The sequence below is a fragment of the Calonectris borealis genome, chromosome 20 (genome assembly GCF_964195595.1).
Source record: "Calonectris borealis chromosome 20, bCalBor7.hap1.2, whole genome shotgun sequence".
Classification (NCBI taxonomy): domain Eukaryota; kingdom Metazoa; phylum Chordata; class Aves; order Procellariiformes; family Procellariidae; genus Calonectris; species Calonectris borealis.
Window position 1 is genome coordinate 4,313,752 of NC_134331.1, and position 21,013 is coordinate 4,334,764.

Genomic DNA, 21,013 nt, shown 5'->3' on the forward strand with positions numbered 1-21,013 from the left:
CTCTCAGCCACGGCAGCTCACCCCCGCCGCTCCCGGCCCCCCAGCTCTCCCGAGGAGCACCCCAAGCGTCGACGCCACCTGATGCGGTTCCCCCTCCAGCATCCCCGGGCGGACCCCGAGGCGGGGTGGGCTCCCCCTGCCCGGCGGGGTGCGCGGGGGCCGGGCGGGCGGCCTCCCCCCGGGGGCAGGCCGGGAAGGGGAGGGGAGGCGAGGCGAGGCGGGCGTCTGTCCGCCCGCCGTGCGGCTCCGTCCCCGGCTTTGTTGTGCTCGCCGCCCGGGCTCCGGGCGAGGGGGCGGGGAAGCGGAGGGTAGGGAAGCGGGGAAGGCGGCCGCGTCTCCTCCTCCGCCTCCTCCTCGGCCCCGGCCCCGCTCATGGCGACGCTGGGCACATCCGGGCTTCTCCTCCTCCTCCGGCGGCCGCCGCTGCCCTGAGCGCCCAGCCCGACTCCATTAGCGCCTCCCCTCCCCCCGTCTCCCTTCCCGGACCCAGAGGCAGGGGGAGCCCCGGGCAAGGCAGCGCCGAGCCCGCGGAGCGGCCGGGGACATGTCCAACCAAGGGGCCCGGCGGAACGGGCCCGTCAAGCTGCGACTGACAGGTGAGGCTGAGCGGGCAGGCTCCGCCGGGGCCTGCCGCCGCCCGCCCGCCCGCCGCCGGCGGGGCTGGTCGGGCGCCGGCCGGGCAGGGGGGAGGGAAGGGACGGAGGAAGCGAAGAGCAGCGGGGTCTCGGGGGGCGCGAAGCCCGGCCTCCCGGGGGAGCGGGGCGAGGAGAGCCCAGCCGGAGGGGCGGGAGCGGGCTCCCTCCATGTGTCGTTGAGGTTGAACCTGGGGCCGGAGGAGTCCCTCAGGCCTCGGGAGGAGAGCGGGGGGGAAGCAGGGAAGGAGGCGGTGAGCTCTTCCCTCCCCTCGCCTCCCTGCCCCGCCGCGGGGTCCGCGCCTCCGGAACAACATGTCTTTGCGGGCTGCGGGGCGGTGGTGCCGCCCGCCCGCCCGGCCCGGCCCGGGCCCCCCGCAGCCCTCCGGGGGTCTCCAGGCGTGGGGGAGCCGGCCGGCGTGAACTTCAGGCACTGGGCACCTTCTCCTCCTTCTCGGCACCCCCCACTTCCCCCCCCCCCCCCCTTCGTCTTCTCAGTGTAAACTCGAAAGAAACTGTCACACTCTTTGTTTTGATCTCTTTGTTTGTTGTGTTGTTTTTTTTTTTAAACCAACTTCCTCAGTTAAGATTGTACACAGTTCGTCTGGTAAAGTGCCGTATGCTGCCCTCTTTCAGCAGACCACTTGACCTCTAATATTTTAAAATATCATAAAAACTGTTCACCTGCATTCTGGGAAGGAAAATAAGTGGTTTTTAAATACTTAAAAGTATGTTCTTCTCCGTAAAGTAGCCAGGTAAAGAGGTTTAGAGAAAAAATCTTGGAAGATTTCTTAAAAAAAAAATACAGGAGACTTTCAAGAAAAGAGCTAGTTCAAAGTATTGTAAGTCCCCCAGCAGAGAAGCGATATTTTGTATTCTAAAGTGTCAGTGCGTGAAGGTAAGCGATTAGAAAATAATAAATAACACTGTAAGTACTCTTCTCTGCGTATCGTGTATTTAACCAGCTTGCAAAACAAATGTATTTAAAAAATACTAAAAGAGTTGATATATTTACTTTAGGTGCATGTGAAATATTTCCAGTTTAATGCCTAATAAAGAGAGGTGCTTTCATGCTTATTTTTCAAAGTATGTTACTTTTATAGGCAAAGTAAAATGTATCTGCCTATGTTTTACTTTGGAAATACTTGGACTAAATTTGTAATCTAGTTTTCATGGAGATTTGTGAGTGTCTATATATTACACTTAGAAATAAAACTCTTAAAATAAGCGTAGCTGGGACTGGTGTATGGAACAGTACTGCCTTGTTTTTACAGAGTGTTTTGTAGCTTTCTCTTCAGGTTATTGCTTTATTGATGCAGTGCTTTAATACTTCTTTCCTGAGCAGTGAGTGCTCAGACTTGCTTATCTTCGAAACATTAAAAATAGTCTGTAGCCTTATGTAAAAGCGTGGAAAGTACTGTTCAGGGAGTTGTCTCTTTCACCTTTGGATTTTGTGTTCTATTTTGTTTCATATTTATTTTTATTAAGGTTTAAGCATACAATGAAATTGTGTCTGTGACAATATAAGTATGTTATGGGGAGTGTGATTGTGAGCAAGAAACAGGCAGTAGTTCTACATACTGAGTTTTAGTTGTGCGGTCAGTCCCCAGAAGAAGCAGGTACAATCTTAAGGAATATTTCTGAGTTTTTTGTCCTCGTATATTTTAGGAAGGGAACATGCAGAGCACAGGACGCTGGCAAAATTGCCTTTCTAGGGACTATTCCAGGGTTAGCAGCTCTTGCAGTTGCTGAGTACCAGTTCTGTGACTTGGAAGTTCGTATGAAACCTCGGCCTATTTCTCGAATTAAAAAGGCTTGAGGTATTTTATGCTTTAGCTAGTTGTGTGTTGTTTCACATAAGGTCATTTGTTGTAAGGAAGCTTTACATGTTTAAGAAAAACACCGAATTTTATTAATTCAGCTGACGTGTTGTCAGTTCTTGCCTAGGAATAGTTTTAAGTGTTCTGCGTGGTTTTGATTACCCTTTTTGATTGGAAAAGCAGTTTGAGGGCTCTTGAATTCTAAAACTGTTTGGAATTAAAAGAATCTGTATATCCAGTGTTTTTAAAAGTTTATTCTCAAACTGACAAATGCTATTTAATCTTAATTTTCTTTGGCTGTGTGAAACTAGCAGTCTTCTGTTTTGGCTTGAATATTTATAGGATTAATTGTGCAGTCATTGTATAATACTTATCTTTTTGTTCATTATCTCTAAATTAGATGATATAGATTAAAAAATGAATTTCAAGAACTGGATTCAATTAGCAGTTTTTCAGGACATAAACATTAAAGGTTTAGATGGAAAACATTGTTTTGACTGACTGGATAAATGACAGGGTAATGTTTGATGTGAGTCCAAGAACTGATCTGGAGCTAGTGCCCAACTTCTCAGTCCATCTTGAGGAGCCAAATAAAATATTTAACCTAGGCCTCATTTTGCAAAAAAGGTTGATTCTTTGTTGGGACCTTAAGAAAGTTCTGAGAAATGTTTGGCATACCTTTACACTAAGTGTTTAACAGTTTATTTAGGTCTGGGTTCCATAACAGAGAAAAACCACAGCGGTAGCATACTTCTAGTAAGTTTTTATTTAGTTTACAGTGCATCTGTGTTATACGTTTCTTATAAAAGGTTGTTCTTTTGCTCATAGGTTTAGTTGTCTGTCGTAAATATCACTTGAATCTTTAGTGATACGTATGTTGATGCATTTTGCACAATCTTGAGCTAGAAAATCGCTGGGTAACTGTTAAAATCCAAAGATTATGCCTTCTGATGATACTTCACTTCTAGTATCAGGTGTAAATGCTTGTTTCTGATTAAAACATAGGCAATGTAATTTAAGTTAGCTAAAGTCTAGAATTGCATTAGTCTTCTCCGAAATTTATCTTAGCAGCTTTTAATAACATTATCCAAGGAAGCTGTAATATAAGGAAAGTCCCTTCAACTCTGACATTTTTACCACCATTTTATCTAGTCCTATCCTGAGTACATCTGAGTTCTACAAAAGCTGCAAGTGCAGTCATCCCCTTCCGTTCTTACTGTGATTTTTCTCAGCGTTGTGTTGAATTTGTGGATTTGTGAATAGACTATACTCTCAGGCAGAATGTACTATTCTTTCTTGCACCCCCCATGTTGAATTGCATTGATCTTATATTCTTCAAAAAATTGAGAAATGACCATTGCTTTTAGTTGCTCAGTAAATATTTTATGTCCTAATCTGTGAATTGTCTAATGTTAAAATAGTTACATTTGGCTGCTGTCACTTACAGTATCAATGACTGTTATCTGAATGAAGTCCATAGGGCTGTTTTTATCAAGTAGAAAGATGTATTTTAAAATCAGTTTGAAGTCTGAAAAACTACATGGGCACTAGAATATATTGAATTGAATAAAGGTTAGTGCATGAATTTATTTAGTTTGTGTATATAGCTAGCATTTGTGTCAGAATAGTTAACAAGTAAAGACACTGGTAGCCACAAAGCACAGTTACACTGTATTGTAAAAAATGGTAATAAATATCCCATGGATAAAACTGGAAGGAGCTGGAAGAGTTTTGTTGGTAAAGAATCAGAGGTAGGCCTGAAGAGTTGTTAGATCTGGTTTTCCTCCGCGTTACTGTAAGCTTTCAGGTTTCCTGGCAGAGTTTGCTAATTAGGGAAATAAAAGCACTGGATCTTGTGTTGTAGAAAATGGACAGCTTCTCATCTCTCTCTTGTTGATTTTACTGTCTATTCAGTCCTTACAGTACAAAGGTGGTACTGTACTATAAGGTTATAGTGTTGAAGGAAGAAAGTGCTACTTTTTTTTTACCAGTTCATAGAAACTCTTGTTGTGATGCTAATAATACTTCTCAAGAAATAGGTGTAGTATTTAGAACAAGTCAGAATATTCTTGAGTTTTGCAAAATAATGTGGACTCTCCAAACCCTCCAATAATGTGGACTGGTTTTTGCAGTAGGTAAATCTAACAGTTAAATTCATACAATTGAAAACAGTGGTTAACCTAGATCCTGAATTCTCATTAGTGCTGTTGGAAGCAGGACTGAAGTTTATGGATAGTGGACCCTCATTGTAGGAACAGCATTACTGATTGATTGATTGATAAAGTAGCTACCTATATTTTTAAGTAGCAAGGCTATGGTTTCATAGTTGACTTAAATGGTAGTGCAATTTTATGTCAGTTTAAAATCTGAGTGCATTGGTTTTTTTTTTTTCCCCTCTTTGTAGTCTCTGGCGTCACTTTTCTGGGCCCTCCCTTGTGTTGACTCCAGCAACTGTGTAGCTGTGTGATGAGCTGAAAGCTAATCCTACCAAGAAAAAAACAGTTTTTTGCATTGAAGGAGAGGGGTGCACACAAGAAGCTGAGAAGAGGGCAGGACTGCATCTTTGACCAACAGCCTGTAGTTAGATAGGCTTTGGTCAACAATAAAACAATGGGTTTCCTTCATGTAAGGTGTATTTGACTTAATGACACATGACTTACTAAAAACTAGCAGTTAGGAAATCAGAATCAATAAATTACATAGCAGGTGGATTAAACTGGTGCAGTCATTACAAAGTCAATAGGCATGTGTCTAATCAGATTGTATAGGGATTGATGGATGCTTGGCCCTCAACGTTTTCATCAAAGTATGAAGTGTCTGTGTATATATATGCTTTTTTATATATACAGTATGTAGTTATAGGTATTTATATACATATAAATCAGTTGTGGATCACACAGATGCCAAAGAATTGTAATAAACAACTGAGCAGCTGTGTGGAGCAGTCTCAACTGCTTGTTTCAATGGGATCATCTTATATGACAAAGTTTTATTCATCTGGGTATAAAATTAGGTATCTGCGTTCAAGGATACGTAATGGGGTATCGTGGCAAGGAAAGCAAAGATCAGAAAGGATTTGGGGGAGGAGATTATAGTAGGAAAGCAGTTCTACAGGAGCTCCAATGAAAGGAGCAAAAAGGCCCAATATTCATCTTTGGTTGTAGAATCAGGTAAGCATCGAGTAGAAGGTAGTAGAGGATTTACGTGTGTAGGTAACATATGGGACATATGTAGGAGACATATGGGAAATCTGCAGACAGGCCTAATGTTAATGTTTAAAAAAATAAAGCTGTTGGGGAAAAAAATAAAATAGAAATCCTGGGGGTGGAAAAATAGCGAGTCATTTTTAGAATTGTACTTTTCAGTTACATTTAAAGAGTTTAAGCTGTCCCGTAATGTCTGTCTGCATTGCTGAACTTAGCTGAGTAACTCAACTACTGGTGACAAATTATTTTCGATTTTCTTTTTTCTTTTTTGTTTGTTAATCACACTAAAAATCTGACCAGGCCCCAGATGAAGACGTTTTGTCTTTGTGTCTTTAAGGTGAATGGGTTGATCCCGAAAAGAAGACGGCTTTTAATGTTTTGTTCTGTTTTATCTCATGGCCTTTGAAGTGTGTCCTTGCTTTGCCATCTTACTTAAAATGACATCTCACCATTGGGCCAGACCTTTCCTGTGGGTGTTTAAAAAGGTGGATGATGTCTGTGGGTGTCTTCCCCCCTCTCATCACAATAATGAGATGACCGGACTTCTGACTTGGCTTAATGGCACGAGTACATTACTACGCAGGCTATTACGTGCATGCTTTAATATATAAAATGTAAATGCTCATGACACGTGCAATGTCCGAGATCATTCTGGTGACTTCTGAGAGGTTGGTGAAGATTAATCTCAATAACATTAGACAATGCATTTAAAAGCAGCTACTGTGCTTGTCTGCTATTAGCAGAGCACGCTTCCTATTTGGGAAGGAGGATCAAAATCTTGAGGGACATTTGGCAATAGCATGTTCAAGGAAGCAAACCGTTGACTTTTTCTTGCTACTTAAACTTTAAATACTTCCAATGAAAGCAGAGATAAGAGTGCTTGTAACTTTAAAGAAATCTTCATCTGTAGATAACAAAGCTCAGGACAAAATTGGCCAAGCATTATCATCTGAGTTTAAGTGGGGAGACTGATACAGAATGGAGAATAGACATGCTCAAGATCATAAAAAGGATAAACCAGGTAAAGCTGGGATTTAGAGCCACTATCTTTTGACTTTCTGCCCATGAACATTGTTTCTCCTGAGTTTAAATCCACAGAAAACATCATTCTGTTTTGGGCCTTCTTGAGACTATGCATTTGGGGTGATTCAGGTTCAGTTCTCTCTTATATGCCATATTTGTGTTGCACTATCAGCTGTATTTTAGCATCCTGCAGATTCTTGGCAATTACTTTTTTTCTGCTTCAAAATACTTTTTTGCTGTTGCTCAGGCAAATTAGAGTAGGAGGACTGATATCCCCGAAAGTGAGTAAAAAGTATTGCTTAGATGAAGTGTTACTCACATTTTCAAAATTCTGAAAGTGAAAGAAAAAGTAGCGGTATGTGAGTTTATGTGGTTGTATCCTGTTGTTAATTTTCTGGAATGACTCTTGGCCAGTATGTATTTAATACAACTTACAAGGATTGTTTTCTTGCAGAAAGGGAGAGTCACTCCAACCATGGCTTTGGTATTGTCAGTGTGAACTGGTTCATTGCGTCCTTTCTATAATGAATCCATTTAAGATGTTTCAAATATGCAGAGCATGTACAGACTATGTAATTTATAGGTCACAGTAAAAATATGTACCCAGATTCCACCATTCGTGCTTAAATTAGCATGTGTGATGCCATCTTGCCGCAAACATTAGAGTGACAATGCCATAGTGAAGCTTTCCAACCCGCAGCACCGTTTTTCGGGATGCACGCATCCTTCTGCTCCATCCCGTGCTGTCAGATGGGGTGGACTGAGGAATATATCTAAATTAAAATCAACCTCTTCCTCTCACCCCCCTTTTTCTTTTTAACTGGGTGTAGAGGAGGAGTGTTGTGGGTTGGTGCATGTGTGTTTGAGTGTGCGTGGTGGCTTACGTCGGCCAGGTGTTTGCAGAACAGCAGGCTGTTTGTGGGATTGGGGGTGTATCTTGGCTGATCCCATGAAACAGTTTTAAACAAGTGACATACACTCATTTTCATTCTGCCTTGACCCAGATTTTAATGTTACCAATGGAGTTAAATGGAGTCATAACTAATTATATCTGTAATGATACTTCTTTTTAACATACCTAACTGTTTGATTTGGAGTTTATATATAGATACATACATAAATTCAATTATAGATGCAGTTGTGCTTGTATTTAATTGAAGGTGGGAATCTGCATTGGTAATACTAGAGGTATTTTCTGAAAACTTGAGCCAACTTGGTGATTTCTTTATAATACAAATAAAAACCAGGCCATGGACTTCTAAAACTGCATATGGTAAAACTGCTGCTTTGTGCGTATCATAGGACGTGAGGAAAGTAGATGGAGTGTACTCAATAAAAATTTGCTGTTTCATTTTAGTAAAAGGTAGTCTACTACATTTCATGGAAAACATGTAAATGTACTAAAATGAATCCTCTTTTATTCTTGGTGTGGGAAGAAAGAGTACTTACAAACATGGCTGGTTAAAAAAAAAAAATCCTTAAACGTGCAAAGGAACTAAACATGTCTGGATAAAATGCATAGAATTACATTCATGCTTAACTGCCTGGGATTAGAAATTCATAGCATTAATTGTGCCAAGCATTTAGGTATCCTTATGACAAATAATTCTTCAATTCAACTCTTAACAGAAAATTTTCACCTTATATTGTTCTGAAGTGATTAATTTATGATGTGTATAAACACTTATTTTCAGAGAAAAAGCTCTCACCTAGTATTTTCCCTGACGGATTTATTAAAATAATGGTTTATAGCTCTGTATAGAAGACTATGCAAGACTAAATGAGTAGTAGCATTGTGCTTAGGTGTAGTAATATTAAGATATCCTCCTTTTGTTTAGCAGCAAAATAAGTACTTCTGTCTTAATTTATAAAAGGTGATATCAGGTGTGATATAAGAAACTTTCTAAGATGGACTGGTGTAGGCAGGTGTTGTCATTCTGAGGCAAAAGGGGTCATCTGTAAAGGTGAAAAAGGACAGAGTGGTGCAAAAGTGTTCAAGAGCTGGCCGCAGGAGAGAGCTGACACAGGGACGTGAAGGGACTATAGGTATACCAGGTTTTGTGTCACTTCATAGTGGGAGCAGAAAACCAACACGGGTTCCTGAACTTGGGCTAAAACGTACAGAAATCTCGCTCCTGCGTTTGATGCTGCTGATTACAAGTACTGCTCTTAGCCAAGTAGTAATGATTGCATTTTCAGTGTGAAAATCTGAAGATACTGAGCGTTTCTCTTCCTCACGCTAATATTAATACATATATTTTAAGAGACACAAAATACACGTGTTGCTAAGTACTCTATTTAAATGGATATGAAGGACCTCGTCCTCATGTATGCTGGAGAGCACTTGCTCAGCATTACTAATTACAAAATTAAAAATGACTGGCTTCTTTAAGCCTGAGTTCACAGTGTATGACACATTACTTGACCAAACTTTAAAGAGGAGTATAATACATGTTAAAGTGGAAATTTTCTAGGACTTTTCTTTAGAGGATTCTAGGAGAAAGTTCAAAAATATTTTTTACTGCTATTGCAGAAGCTTCTTGGTAATTGAAGCCTGTGAACAATCATAAAAATTTTAAGTGCCATCTTTCATAATTTCAAATGGGTCGTATATGTGGCATTTCTGAATGTCTAACTAGCAATTCTTGTGCTTTACCAAACATCCAGGTGTTGGTGAACAGAATCTTCAAATGTATGTATCGCACATTATTATAATAAACTGTTGATCAAGTATGGATGTGTGGAATGGGGAAAAATTGCTGTTGACCTCTGTTCAACCTAATTAATGCTGCTGCACAGGGGAAATGCCCTTGTGTTCTTACAGAAGCAAATGCTATCGGTAAATTCAAGATGCCATGCAGTAATTCCAGTTTGCCTTGAATAGCTGGATATGTGCTTTTTGTCAAAAAGTTAAAGGGTTTAAATTTTTGTGATTGTACTAATGCAGGAGTGGCCAAGGTTTATCCTGAAGTTGTGATGTCATGTAACGGTGTATCCCTTTCGTGAACATCTTTCATATTTGGGATTTCTACTTAAGAACTGGGTCGAAGGATGATTTAAAATGTTCTTGGTTTCTGCTTTTTTCTGCAACAGGAAAAGAGAAGGCCTTTAAGGAAAAAGTGACTTACAGTAATTTTCAGTAGTACATGCGTCGTGCCTGGCTTGTCATAAAATATTTGTGTAGTCTTCTCTCCCTTCCTTAAGCAATTCCCACAGTTCATAATGTTCTCTCAATATCTGTCTTACAAGGGGGTGGTAAAAGGAGGTTAAAATTTCTGTAGTCCCATCTACAAGGATAGACAATAAAGTTTTTGATTCCCCTCCCTAAGAGCAAGAGGTTATTCTGCCTGAGGAGGTACTATATATTTATATTTATCTATGTCTTACTTGCTTCTGTGGCCAAGAGATCATGAAGAAGTTTCTGTTCATTTGTGAAATCTGAATGTGGCATTGTGAATATATGCCTCGGATTTCCTCATTACAATATTTATCATTTTTCCTGAAAGTTCCTTTCCTCTGGTGAATTGTTCATCCTGTAGAATAAGTCAGCTATTTCCTGTGTATCAGCATAATGTAACTTAATCTGTGCCGGGTGGTACTTTGGATCCATTCAAAAGCTTTCTATTTTTTTGTAAATTTATTGAAATCAAGAAACTTTACATTTAAACAGTTCTTCCTAGTGCGGTCCAAGACTGGGGATGCACTTGTTCTCCACCCACCCTGCGTCGCTGCGATGGAGTAGCAGGAAATGAAAAGAAAAATTGTCCCTGGTCAACCTGACCCTTTTGAACGTTACGTTCGCGCTTCAGCAGCATGGTGAGTAGGAGCACTGGTCCTGCAGTTGCTTCTACCTCCTGGTGTTTGAACACAATTTTGAATTGCTTTGTCTGTCTGAACATCTTTGCTTTTTATTTACCGTCAGCGGAATTTATAACTATAGTTGAACTTGTAATACCAAGTTGGAGCTCATAACACCAACTATAGGCAGTGCCTCCCGTTATAAGACTGTCTTTTCAGTTAAGCAGCCTGCTAACACTGAAATTTTTCATGCTGAGTAGCTAAATCGGGCTGAATTTATTTTGGGAAGATTCTGTTAAAATTCAACCAATTTCCAGGAGGAGATTAAAATTATGTTGCACATCTTTTAAAAATCCTTTGTTCTTGTCAATCCTTATTCTTGGGCAGGAACGCTATCAAACAGGGATGTGGTAATAGGCAGATGTCTCTTATCAGCCAAGTAAGAATTAGTGCAGGGTTTAACAAATGGCTGGGGACAGGAGTTGATCTCCTGTCAATGCCAAACTCCTGGGGTGAAGAGAGGCATTAACTAGAATGCAGAGGGTTCAAAAGTTGGATGAGGGTGGGGAAGAAGGGAGTGACCTGGAACAAGGAACTGTCCGGGACAAATGGGCGGTGGTGGAGACCGATTTTGGCAGGACAAGGTGCTGGGAACCTTGTGGTGCTCGGGCTCTGGTGGTGTGGCAATGAACGTGACACAGGGTCACAGGGGCAGCCTGGATTCTCGCGTTTCCAAACTTTTTAACACTTGGCTTTGTAACCGGGGGATGCTGTTGCTGCACGTGCTGTGTTATTGTTAGTGATTTGAGTATATTACTTGGAAGAAGTTGTCATCTACAGCAGAGGCGCTTTATAAGAGTTTAGATCTACAACAAACGCAAAGAATGTAAGCGGTTACAGTTGGATAGAGGACAGACGTTTAAAAACAAACAGGAAAAAACACCCACCCCGATCTCCCATCTGTTCCTTTGCTCCACGTGTTCATCACCTTGATCCTGTATAGAAGAAATAGGGAATTAAGGGCTGGCTTCTAAGTGGCCATGATTCATAACATAATTCCAAGAAAAGCTTGCAGATAAGATCAGGATTACTCCCTACATGTAGAACAAAAGGAATTCTTCAGCTTTTAGCAAACTTGAGAATTTAAAAAAAAAAAAATCCTTGATTCTAAGAAATTATGTGGTGTCTTGGTCACTTATTAATGCTAACATTTTCTTACTTTAAAAGTGTCAGAAGACTTTCTGTTAAGTAATATGTGATAATAATTGAGTTATGTAGTTTTTGATGTTTCCTTGGCTAATTTACATGCCATCTATTCACAAAGGTTTTGGGGTTACAATTAATATTTTTTTCAGATCATCTGCTATTGATGAGTTAGTTGCATGGAAGATTTGACCTTTTTTAGTTAGAGTCAATGCAAATATGTAAAAATATCAAATGGACAGAGAAAGCTGTGGCAGTCATCGTTTGTGTACTCTGATGGATCTTGCACTGTATGTAAAGATTTCTCTATAGAAGAGGAGGGTCCTCTAATTTTACACGGTTTGTCATCACTGAATTTGTACAGGAACAGCTTACTGCGTTAGTGCATTGATTTGATATAATATACTGGGGTTTGTTTACACAGAGTTGCCTATGCTGTGAAAAACTTTGATCTTCACATACACATATGAGTCTGCAAAAAATTTAAACCGTGAAGAAAAAAAATAAGAAATTGAATGTAGTGGGCAGGTGTATCTCCAGTAGAAGAAAGGCATCATGTTCTATTCGAAGTTTCTTTTAGAGGCCTATTCAGAAAATGGCTGTATATAGACAAAGTGAGGAGAAGTTATGAGTGTGCTATCAGATATATGGGTTTTTTTTGTCAACTAAAAACAAATGAACTGATACAATGTGAAACTGCAAGGTTTCATTTTAAGTAAACTTACATGTAATATTGTCTAACCATGAAGAAAAGTGAGCTTTTTAAACTGTTTTCATATTTGTACAGTGTTACTCGCTGATGCTTAACAGTCCTCCTTTTTTTCCCCCCAATGTTTAATTGATACAAGGCTGAAACAACATCTGCTCCTATGAAGACATCTTTCCCAAAAAGCTGCTCATTTTCACACCTTCTTGAGCTTTGGGCAATTATAAAGCTATTAAATACTTGATTTTTTCAGCTGATCCCCCTTCTCATGATTTAAGGTCTGTGAAAGCCCTAACTACTTCCCAGGGAGTTGTTCAGGAGTCCCTGTGATGTTACTGTCTTGAACTTGCCAGAGCTAGAGGTCTGTTTCTTTTTCAGATACACTACATGCATCACCTTTCTGCTGAAATAAATATCTGTTTATCAGCTTAATAGTGAGTTGTCAGAGTTTGAGAGGTGAGCTGTATCTTTGTTGTTTTAAGACTATTAACTTAAATAGCCTAAGAATAGAGTACAGTTTCCGTCAGATATGGTGTTAACAGTATTTTATAGAATTACCTTTTTCTAACAAGATTTTTTGTTATTTGCACACACATGCATGTTTGGGTTTTTTTTTAAGGGCGTGCTTTCCTCATTGTACTTGGCTATGTTTTTAACTTCGTAATTGAAGTATTTACAATATAGTTATTTTTGTTATAGTGAACTGTTTTATTGTTTCAGAAGTGAATGAATAATATATTCCAGGTTATTTTTTCCTGGCAAATATTTTTCTTTAATGATTACTCAGGGCTAGCTTAAATTGTACAGATGAATAATACTTGAAATACAGTGTTTGATTCATCATTTCAAATGTTACAGTAAAAGCCGTGTGAAAATATATATATAGGTCTTTTTCCTTTTATTTGCGAGAACAACGCCTTTACAGGGACTAGACTGGCTATTGTAGGGCAATGAAATAATCCTGCTTCTCAATCCTGTTCTTTGTTCTGACTCCGTTTCCCAAAATCCCAATATTTTGTTCTATTTCCCAGGTTCTTTTCCTCTGTCCCGCCTGGACGGACAGGTACTGGCTCTGCAGCTGAGGTTGCAGCAGGCGGTTCCAGATTCGTGCCCCCTTTGCAAGGGCGGGCTGGTTGTAGTAGATGAGCAGTTACTGGGGTGGGGTGAGGAGAGGATGTTCTGCAAACCCCCAAAGAGTTGCTCTGATGGCCTGTAGATCGGCGCGCCCTGTATGTAGCTCCGTCAGAGCTATCTTCTCACGTAGGTTTGCTACATCACTATCAACTGCTCTAAATTGTTTTTTCCCTGCACCCATAAATTCCTTGCGTTTCGCTTGCTACGACTTTTCTCATTGATACCATGTGTTAGCAATGCTGTTTGTGCCCTTTCATGCAGTCCTCCCTGTATCTATATTCTAGAAGCAATCTGTGCTACCTATAGCATAAACAATCTCCAACTCTCTCCTATATGGAGCTTGCGCTCTTGATTTCTCTCATTTATTTTACAGCCTGTTTTGAATGTTGCATGGGTATTGTAATGAAGAAAGACATTAGCAGGGATCCTCTGCTAGTCTACAAGTAGGCAAATACAGTTAAATTTAATTTTGGCAGTAAATATAGCAGAAGATAACCATAGGGTGGTGTGGAACCTGCTCATGGTAAATGGCCTGTGCATGTTGAATCAAAGTTTCTGACTGGCCTTCCAAGTCAGTCCCAGGTGGAAGAGTCCAGGTGTGCTTCCTCGACTGCTCAGCATGAATTAACAAAGCCAGATTTGAATGCTAGAGATGAGTAAGCAGCTCCACAGCCCCCTGAAAATGGAAAAGAAGAGAGGAATGTAAATACTTCATATTTTTTGTTAGCAGAGTGGATGCGTTCTCATATTTTTGTGGATTATACTGAGTTTTAAAATAGGTGGAAGAGCATCTAATGTGTGGGTATGTGTTTCTGTGAACACAGTGAGCTTTTTAAAGTGCAGTAGGAATTCTGGGCAGTGTATAAAACCTGAAAAGAGAGAATACTTTTTTGCATCCGTATAACTGATTTATGTAATCTAGAATGTAAAGACTTAAGTTCTGGTAGATTTTGTTTAGGAGTAAAAATGTTATACACAAATTGTTTTTTCATATGTTTCCCAGATTCTCTGTAGGTAGGTTTAAAAAAAAAAAACCAACCCCCCAAAAACCAAAAACACCCACGTGTTTTCTCTGTTGCCCCTACCCTTTTAAGCTGCTGTCCAGACAAATATTTATAAACAGAAAGTAATGCAGTTTCTTTTGCATGCACAAAGCCCTGGGGAAAATGAGGAAATGTTTTAGTGTGTGTGAGGCGTTTAATACTTTGTTTTGCTCTGATTTATCTTTCAAAGAGCTGTGGAGGCCTGCCTAAAAAACTAGAATACACTCCCTGTGAGCTTATATTACCTTTGTTTAAAATAGTCAGACCTCTACTGCTGAAACTCAGGAATTCATGGACAGAATGACTAGAACAGCAAATACGACTTTAAAAAAATGCGGTTATTGGATAAACTGGTATAAGCCCAGCTGCTGTGGATAAATTGATTTTGCTGTTGCTTTAAATCTATGATGTGTTGGTATTTTGGCAGAGTAAGAAAAACAAGGATATTAGAAAGTAATTTACTGCACTGGGATTAGTAAAGAGTGTTCTGTTTCTATGACTGGGGCAGAACAGGATGGTTTAGATGTGTCTGATAAACAGGACGAGGTCTAGTCTGACAGCTGGCAACAATAGCTTTTGCTCAAAGTCAGGTGTACTAAATTAGCAAATCTATTACAAGGATACAGGAGAAATCTCACAGAAGACAGCCTTGTAGGCAGAAGTGTTGCCAAATGGGAAATGATTCATCGTCTCTGAATGGGATGAGCACTGAGCAGAAGCAGTTTAAACCTCAGACTGCTTTGGCTCATAAACCACCAAATATGCGATTAACACTTTATCTTCTCCAATCCTGTGCTTTTTATTGTCTCCTGAACAGCAGCCTATATTTAGGATCAAAATCTATGAGGCTTGCTTGTTTGTTCTAATTTCTCCTTTGTAAGTTTGAATGTGTTCAGGTACTTTTTTGACTTTTAGCTAAATCACAAAATGTTTGCATGCATCCTAAAAGCAGTCCCATCTTGTGACCCTTTGGCAATATCACCTTTAATGAGGACTGTTACGTGTCTGGAATGCAAGCATGACACGAGTGATGCTGGCAGAACTTGGTGAACTGACTTAGTATAGTTTATTTGCTTATATTTGGTGAAAAAACATTATTAGCTGGGGATGTAGTTTAATGTAGCGTGCCAGTTCCAAGCGGTCACTGTGTTTTGATTTTTAGTATTTTAAAAACTTGTATCTATTTAACATTGACCATGCCATTTGTAGTCTACAATGCACAAAGATAAACAGGAAATATATTGTGAATTCTTAAAGTTAGTTAATAATTAATGCAGAAAGGAGGTACACTTTACACAGCTAGTTGAAGGAATGTAAAGGGGGAAAAGGCTTGTGTCCTCTTTCTTCCTTCATTGTTCATATAGCTAATCAGAGCTTTAGCGTGTCTCTGGTCTTGTTTTATTTAATATAAATTGTCGATTTGCCTCTAAGATACATAGATGATAGAGAAACAAAAGGGATGAGGTCATTGGAAGGTGTTTAGTATTAAATAACTGAGATGTAAGAAGATAGTTGTGAGAAGAAAAATTATTTTACTTGGTAATTAATATATTGTTTAGCAAATAATGATATTTGAGGGGGGCTGGGATAGCACTTAATTAACAGTTGAGACATCCAAGGAGCAGTGTGCCTAGGAGATGAATGTAGAGATTCCTCTGGAAAACTGGGTCTGGCATCCTTGCTCTTACCTTGCATGTGCAACCATGTAAGAAATGGTAGAAATCAGGAGAAGGGATATTTGGTATAATGCTTTGTGAGTGGAACTGCAAGAGGCTGAGTGTTTCTAGAGTGAAAGGCACCAGAGTAAATGAGGGGTTTCCATTTCTGGGTCCTCTCAAAATCCCTTTTGTGTCCACTCAGACTTTCTGAAGCTCAAAACTGGTGTTTGAGATCAATGGAAATACTTGCATGCTCATTACGCTTGAAAAGCTGTTCTGCCTTTGGAGATGCCTATTAATAATAGATCCTCTAACTTCTTGGAAATACCTCCTGGGTTTTTACTCATTTGCTATACTGCTAGGAGTGTTGATTCACAGTGTTACACTTTTTACATGAATGTAATCAGCTTTATACTCCTCCTTTCAGTCTCACCTGCTTCCCATTATCTTTCTTAGTCTTCACTCTCTACTGCTTATTATCTTCTGCCATGTGCTTCTCTTTCTCAAAAGAAAATCTTGTCTTTTCACCACTTGAACACTGTCATCTTCCCAAAAGAATTCTGAAGTTGAAATTTAAATTGCATGGTAAGCTTTTTTGGGCAAGATTCTTTATTTTCACATATTGGCGAGGTATTTCATCTGAATCGCTTGGTGGTCTGTTTCTTCAAAATCCCTTTTATATTATTTCTTACAGTAGTATATAAATTGTAGTGATTTGACTAAATAATTCAGGCAACTTGTGTAAAAACAAAGCAAAACAAGAAAAATGGGCCTTTAATATAAGTTGCTTTATTTTTGTTGAAAGAAATAGGATTGCTCATCCAGTTAGCTCATCTCTAACAGCAGCAGCTTCTTAAAAACTGTTTGCATTTGATCTGTAGAACACATCTGTTTACACGGAGAAACTAAACTGAATCTGTTCATATTAAAGGACTGCAATAATTTAACTAAATCAGTTTATAAATTGTATAGTCTATTGATACAATTATCTTCTGGAGATGAGGCTTCATGTTTACCTGATGGGGGAAAAGTCTGCACTGAGGTATATGAGAATTTTAATAACGTATGAATGGTGACGTCTTGGTTTTCCGTATGTACTTTCTTTAAGCAGCTGGCGTTTTCCCCACTTATATGGTATTACGCTTCTGCAGGTAGAGACAGAATTATGTAATCAGAGACACAAGCTGAGTAATAGGTAAAGGTGTCTATATAGTCCACACATCTTTCTGCTGACCCTGTTTTTTTTTTAGCAGAAGCCAAACTGTCAAGTTCCAGAGAGAGGCAGTTTCCAGAGTTGAAGGCACTCCACTAAAAACAGTTTTCCCAAAAAAAGTAAATATAGGGACATTGTGCTTAAATATTTCAACTGCATTAGAGGAGGAAGAGGCAGGATCCACATATTATCAGGGAGACAAATCAGAATCCATGTCTGGAGCTGTGGATATTAATGATAATGCAGGAGGATGTAAAGAGTGCATCACTCATCTGTATTCCCACGTATAACAGGATTTCAGTATATCAGGTGTAGTAGTAAAACAAAATTGTGCTGAACTAGGAGTTTAGACTAAGGCGGATGCTTAATTAGTGACTTTTGCTAATGATAGTATCGAAATCATGATCCTCATGAACTCTTTAACATTAAGTTTTGTTTATTAGGGAATGATTTAAAAAAAAAATCACTCAACTATTTCAAGTTATATATTTGAAATGCATGAATTTCCTTTTTTTCCCCTAACGGAAGTTGTCACCTTAGCTGTTGTCATGTTTTACGAATTGTTTCTTATATAGCAGCTGACAATCCTTATGTTAGTGTTGATAAAATTAATATTTACAGCATTTTGCTGAAGAGTGACATGAGAATTACTCAGGAAGGGTAAATGATGTGCGTGCTTTTGGTGTCTTCCTTTCTTTCTCGGTGGTTCTTTCCCTTTCGCCTCTTCCCAGAAAAGCCCCAGCAGTAGCAGTGTCCCCCCAGGATCATGTCTGTAGCGGAGACGGAATTTTGAGACTTCCTGTTTAAATCAAACGTGTGACTGTGTCCCGACAGCGATGGCAGAGGTCCTGCAGTCTGGAAAGTTGCTGGTATCTGCAATTCCTGATACCCAGGGGTCTGGGTTAGTGGCAGGTGCCTCTTGTCTGAAGCCCTTTTTAAAATTCAGGGCATTTTTGTCTGGTTGGTAATTAGATCATGAATTTCTTTTGTTGTTGCCTCTACTACAGATCATTCAGAGGGTGGAGAGTTTTCCTGCAGTGAAACAAATGCGAGGGCTCTGCTTCTTGTTAGCATGTTTTTCCCCCAGCACGTTTTCAGAGGTGCATGAAATACATCAGACAGAACAGAGCTATGATTTGTTTTTCGTGTTAGCTTCCCCCCCCACGACCTGTTCCTATCAAAACAAGCTGAGAAATAAATGGGTAAATTTCCATGTTACCTTTCTTATTTACCCATCCTCAGAGGAAGAATCCTGTGCTCTCTTAACTATTTTGCAGGTTGATAATTTTGGACTAATCACTTCTGTCTAAACTGGGTCTTGGTTAAAAAATAGCTGCTGGATTTCAAACAAGGCTTTAAGGATTGAGGTAAGATTTTAGCACAATGATTCTTAAGAGTTTGAGATAAGAGTACCCCCTTTTCTTTGCCTGAGCTCTTAAATACTATGTTATTTCTCTATTTCTAGGATAATTGGGTTAATGCTTGTAATAGTTTACTTCACTCACACTTGCATATAACAACCACCTCTGCAGGTTTGAGATTAGTTAATCTTGGTAATGTTACTTTAAATTAAGAAGTTTTTTTTAATGGGAGTTATGTTTTTAATACTGCAGGAAGATAAAACAATTTAAAAAAATAGAGAGGATCATACAGCAAATATAACAGCAAAGCTGGCGGGTTCATTTATCTTTAATGGATTTCTGTTTCCCACCCTGATTTTGTGGGAATACAACTTTATACTTACTACAAACATGAGAAACAGAAGACATAACTTTGAAATTGGTCTGAAAATTGATCTCTGACTGCTGACTTTTTTTTTTAAGTATTCTAATAGCTGTTAATTTAAAGCTATGTTGTTTCCCCCTTCACCCCCGCCCCAACTGACCAGCATAGTATTCAGTCTTTGTAAGCGGTGTATTTATGATGACTTCATGGTACAGTGGTGGCTTTTCAGATGTCGAAAAATGAACAAGATGTGAGAGTTAGGCCGTTTTGGAGTCGGGTGGAGAAGTGAAGTGGAATTTCTAGTGTATGAAAGTCATGCATTAGAAACATCCTGGCTGGTCTGAGAGGCTCCATCCACACTAAACCAGGAAATGCAAATATTCGCAATAGCCTTTGTTTTCTTAAAGTTTCCCATGTGTTACTTCTGCTTCTTTCTCACTGTTTGAGGCTGTGACTGAAGCCCTAGCTTACACAGAGCCCTGATGGGGATGGTTTAATCCTGTATCATTCAAATTTAATTTGCATATTTGATATATAGCTAAAAAAAGGCAAAACAAAAACAGCTTAAGGTTTTGCATCTACATACTCAGGTTCAAACATGAATCTCCGTAAAAGAGACTTGTAAACCTTCATGGTAAGATCTGAAATGCTCGGGGAGGGTTGCTACCTTCATTGCAAAAGTGGCAGCATGATTTCTTTCCTTTACCTCTTGACAGGCGTATCAAATAAACTGGACACATGAATAGAGGTGGTGACGTGTGTGGCAGTAAGCCCATCACTGAATGAATCTAGGAAATGTGAATGCATTAGTTGCTTGAAGGAAGAATTCAATGGTGGGGGGGGGCTGTTGTGTTTTGTTTTACTTTTGGCTTGGAGTGGAATAAGGGAGGAGAAGTGGAAAAGGAAGCCTTTTGTTTACAGTAAAACAATACTGTGAAGTAGACATCACGATGTTAAAACAGGAGTCTAAACATGGCAAATGTAGGCAGACTCCATCTGGCCGTGCCCACAAGTCATTCAGACATCCCCGGCACAGACTGCTGGAGGCTTGAGTGGCTGTCATGTCGTCCTCCCCTTACGGGAATTTAAAATAGCCTGGGAGACTCTGCCCCAGGATTTCATTATTGCATGAGATGAATGATTTATTGGCTTAACTGCTTATATTCGGTGATGCAATGCATCTTTATTAACATTTCTTCCATGATAAATGCGTGATGTTTTCATTTCGAATTTTAATCTCCATGAGTTATATTACATGCAGGTAATATGGGTCTAGAATTCTAAATCCAGTCAGAGCACAACCTACTCTTTTAGGCAGAATTTAATTCAGTGAATCTGTTGGAAAGAAAAATGTACTGTTACTATGTTAGTTTCTGGCATATTTTGCAGTGATTTAAAGTATATTGCATTATTAGGACATTTTTCACTTCTGGATAATCCATAGCGCTGTTTGGTGTTTGAATGCAGGTTACTGTGGTTTTGTTTGTTTAGTCCCAGAGGAATAATTCTCATTTGTTGAGACACAGATTTCTAGCTGACAGTGCTTATAAGCAGGTGCGTGTGATCCTTTGAAATGGGTTTCATTTTACATGCAGTATATTAAGGATTTAGCATCTGGCTTGTGTTGAAGTTGAACTTGCCGAAATGTGTTTATGGGACAATTTAGAATTTTAACAATTATTAAAGGAAATTCTTGTTAAAAGTGCTTTTCTAGTGCTAAGGTTTTCCTAATACATATTTTAAAAGAGTTTATTTTAAAACTGTCTGCCTTGTGTTTGGTTATCAGCCTAGCAATAATGCTTTTATGTGTCACTAGAAACTAGTGTTGAATAGGTTTTTTTCAACCTGACAG

The 21,013-nt window shown here is 39.5% G+C and overlaps 1 protein-coding gene across 3 annotated transcripts in view; it reads left to right on the plus strand.

Annotated features, from left to right (window-relative positions):
• Positions 1-294: 294 nt before the first annotated feature.
• The window catches only part of SMURF2 (SMAD specific E3 ubiquitin protein ligase 2), a 68,219-nt gene continuing 47,500 nt past the window's right edge, over positions 295-21,013 (plus strand). For all 3 annotated transcript variants that reach the window (XR_012676675.1, XM_075169505.1, XM_075169506.1), the window contains exon 1: positions 295-596. Coding sequence is in view for 2 of the 3 variants with exons in the window: in XM_075169505.1 (XP_075025606.1) it covers positions 545-596 (52 nt within the window). In the remaining variant the exon portion in view is untranslated. The remainder of the gene's footprint in view (positions 597-21,013) is intronic.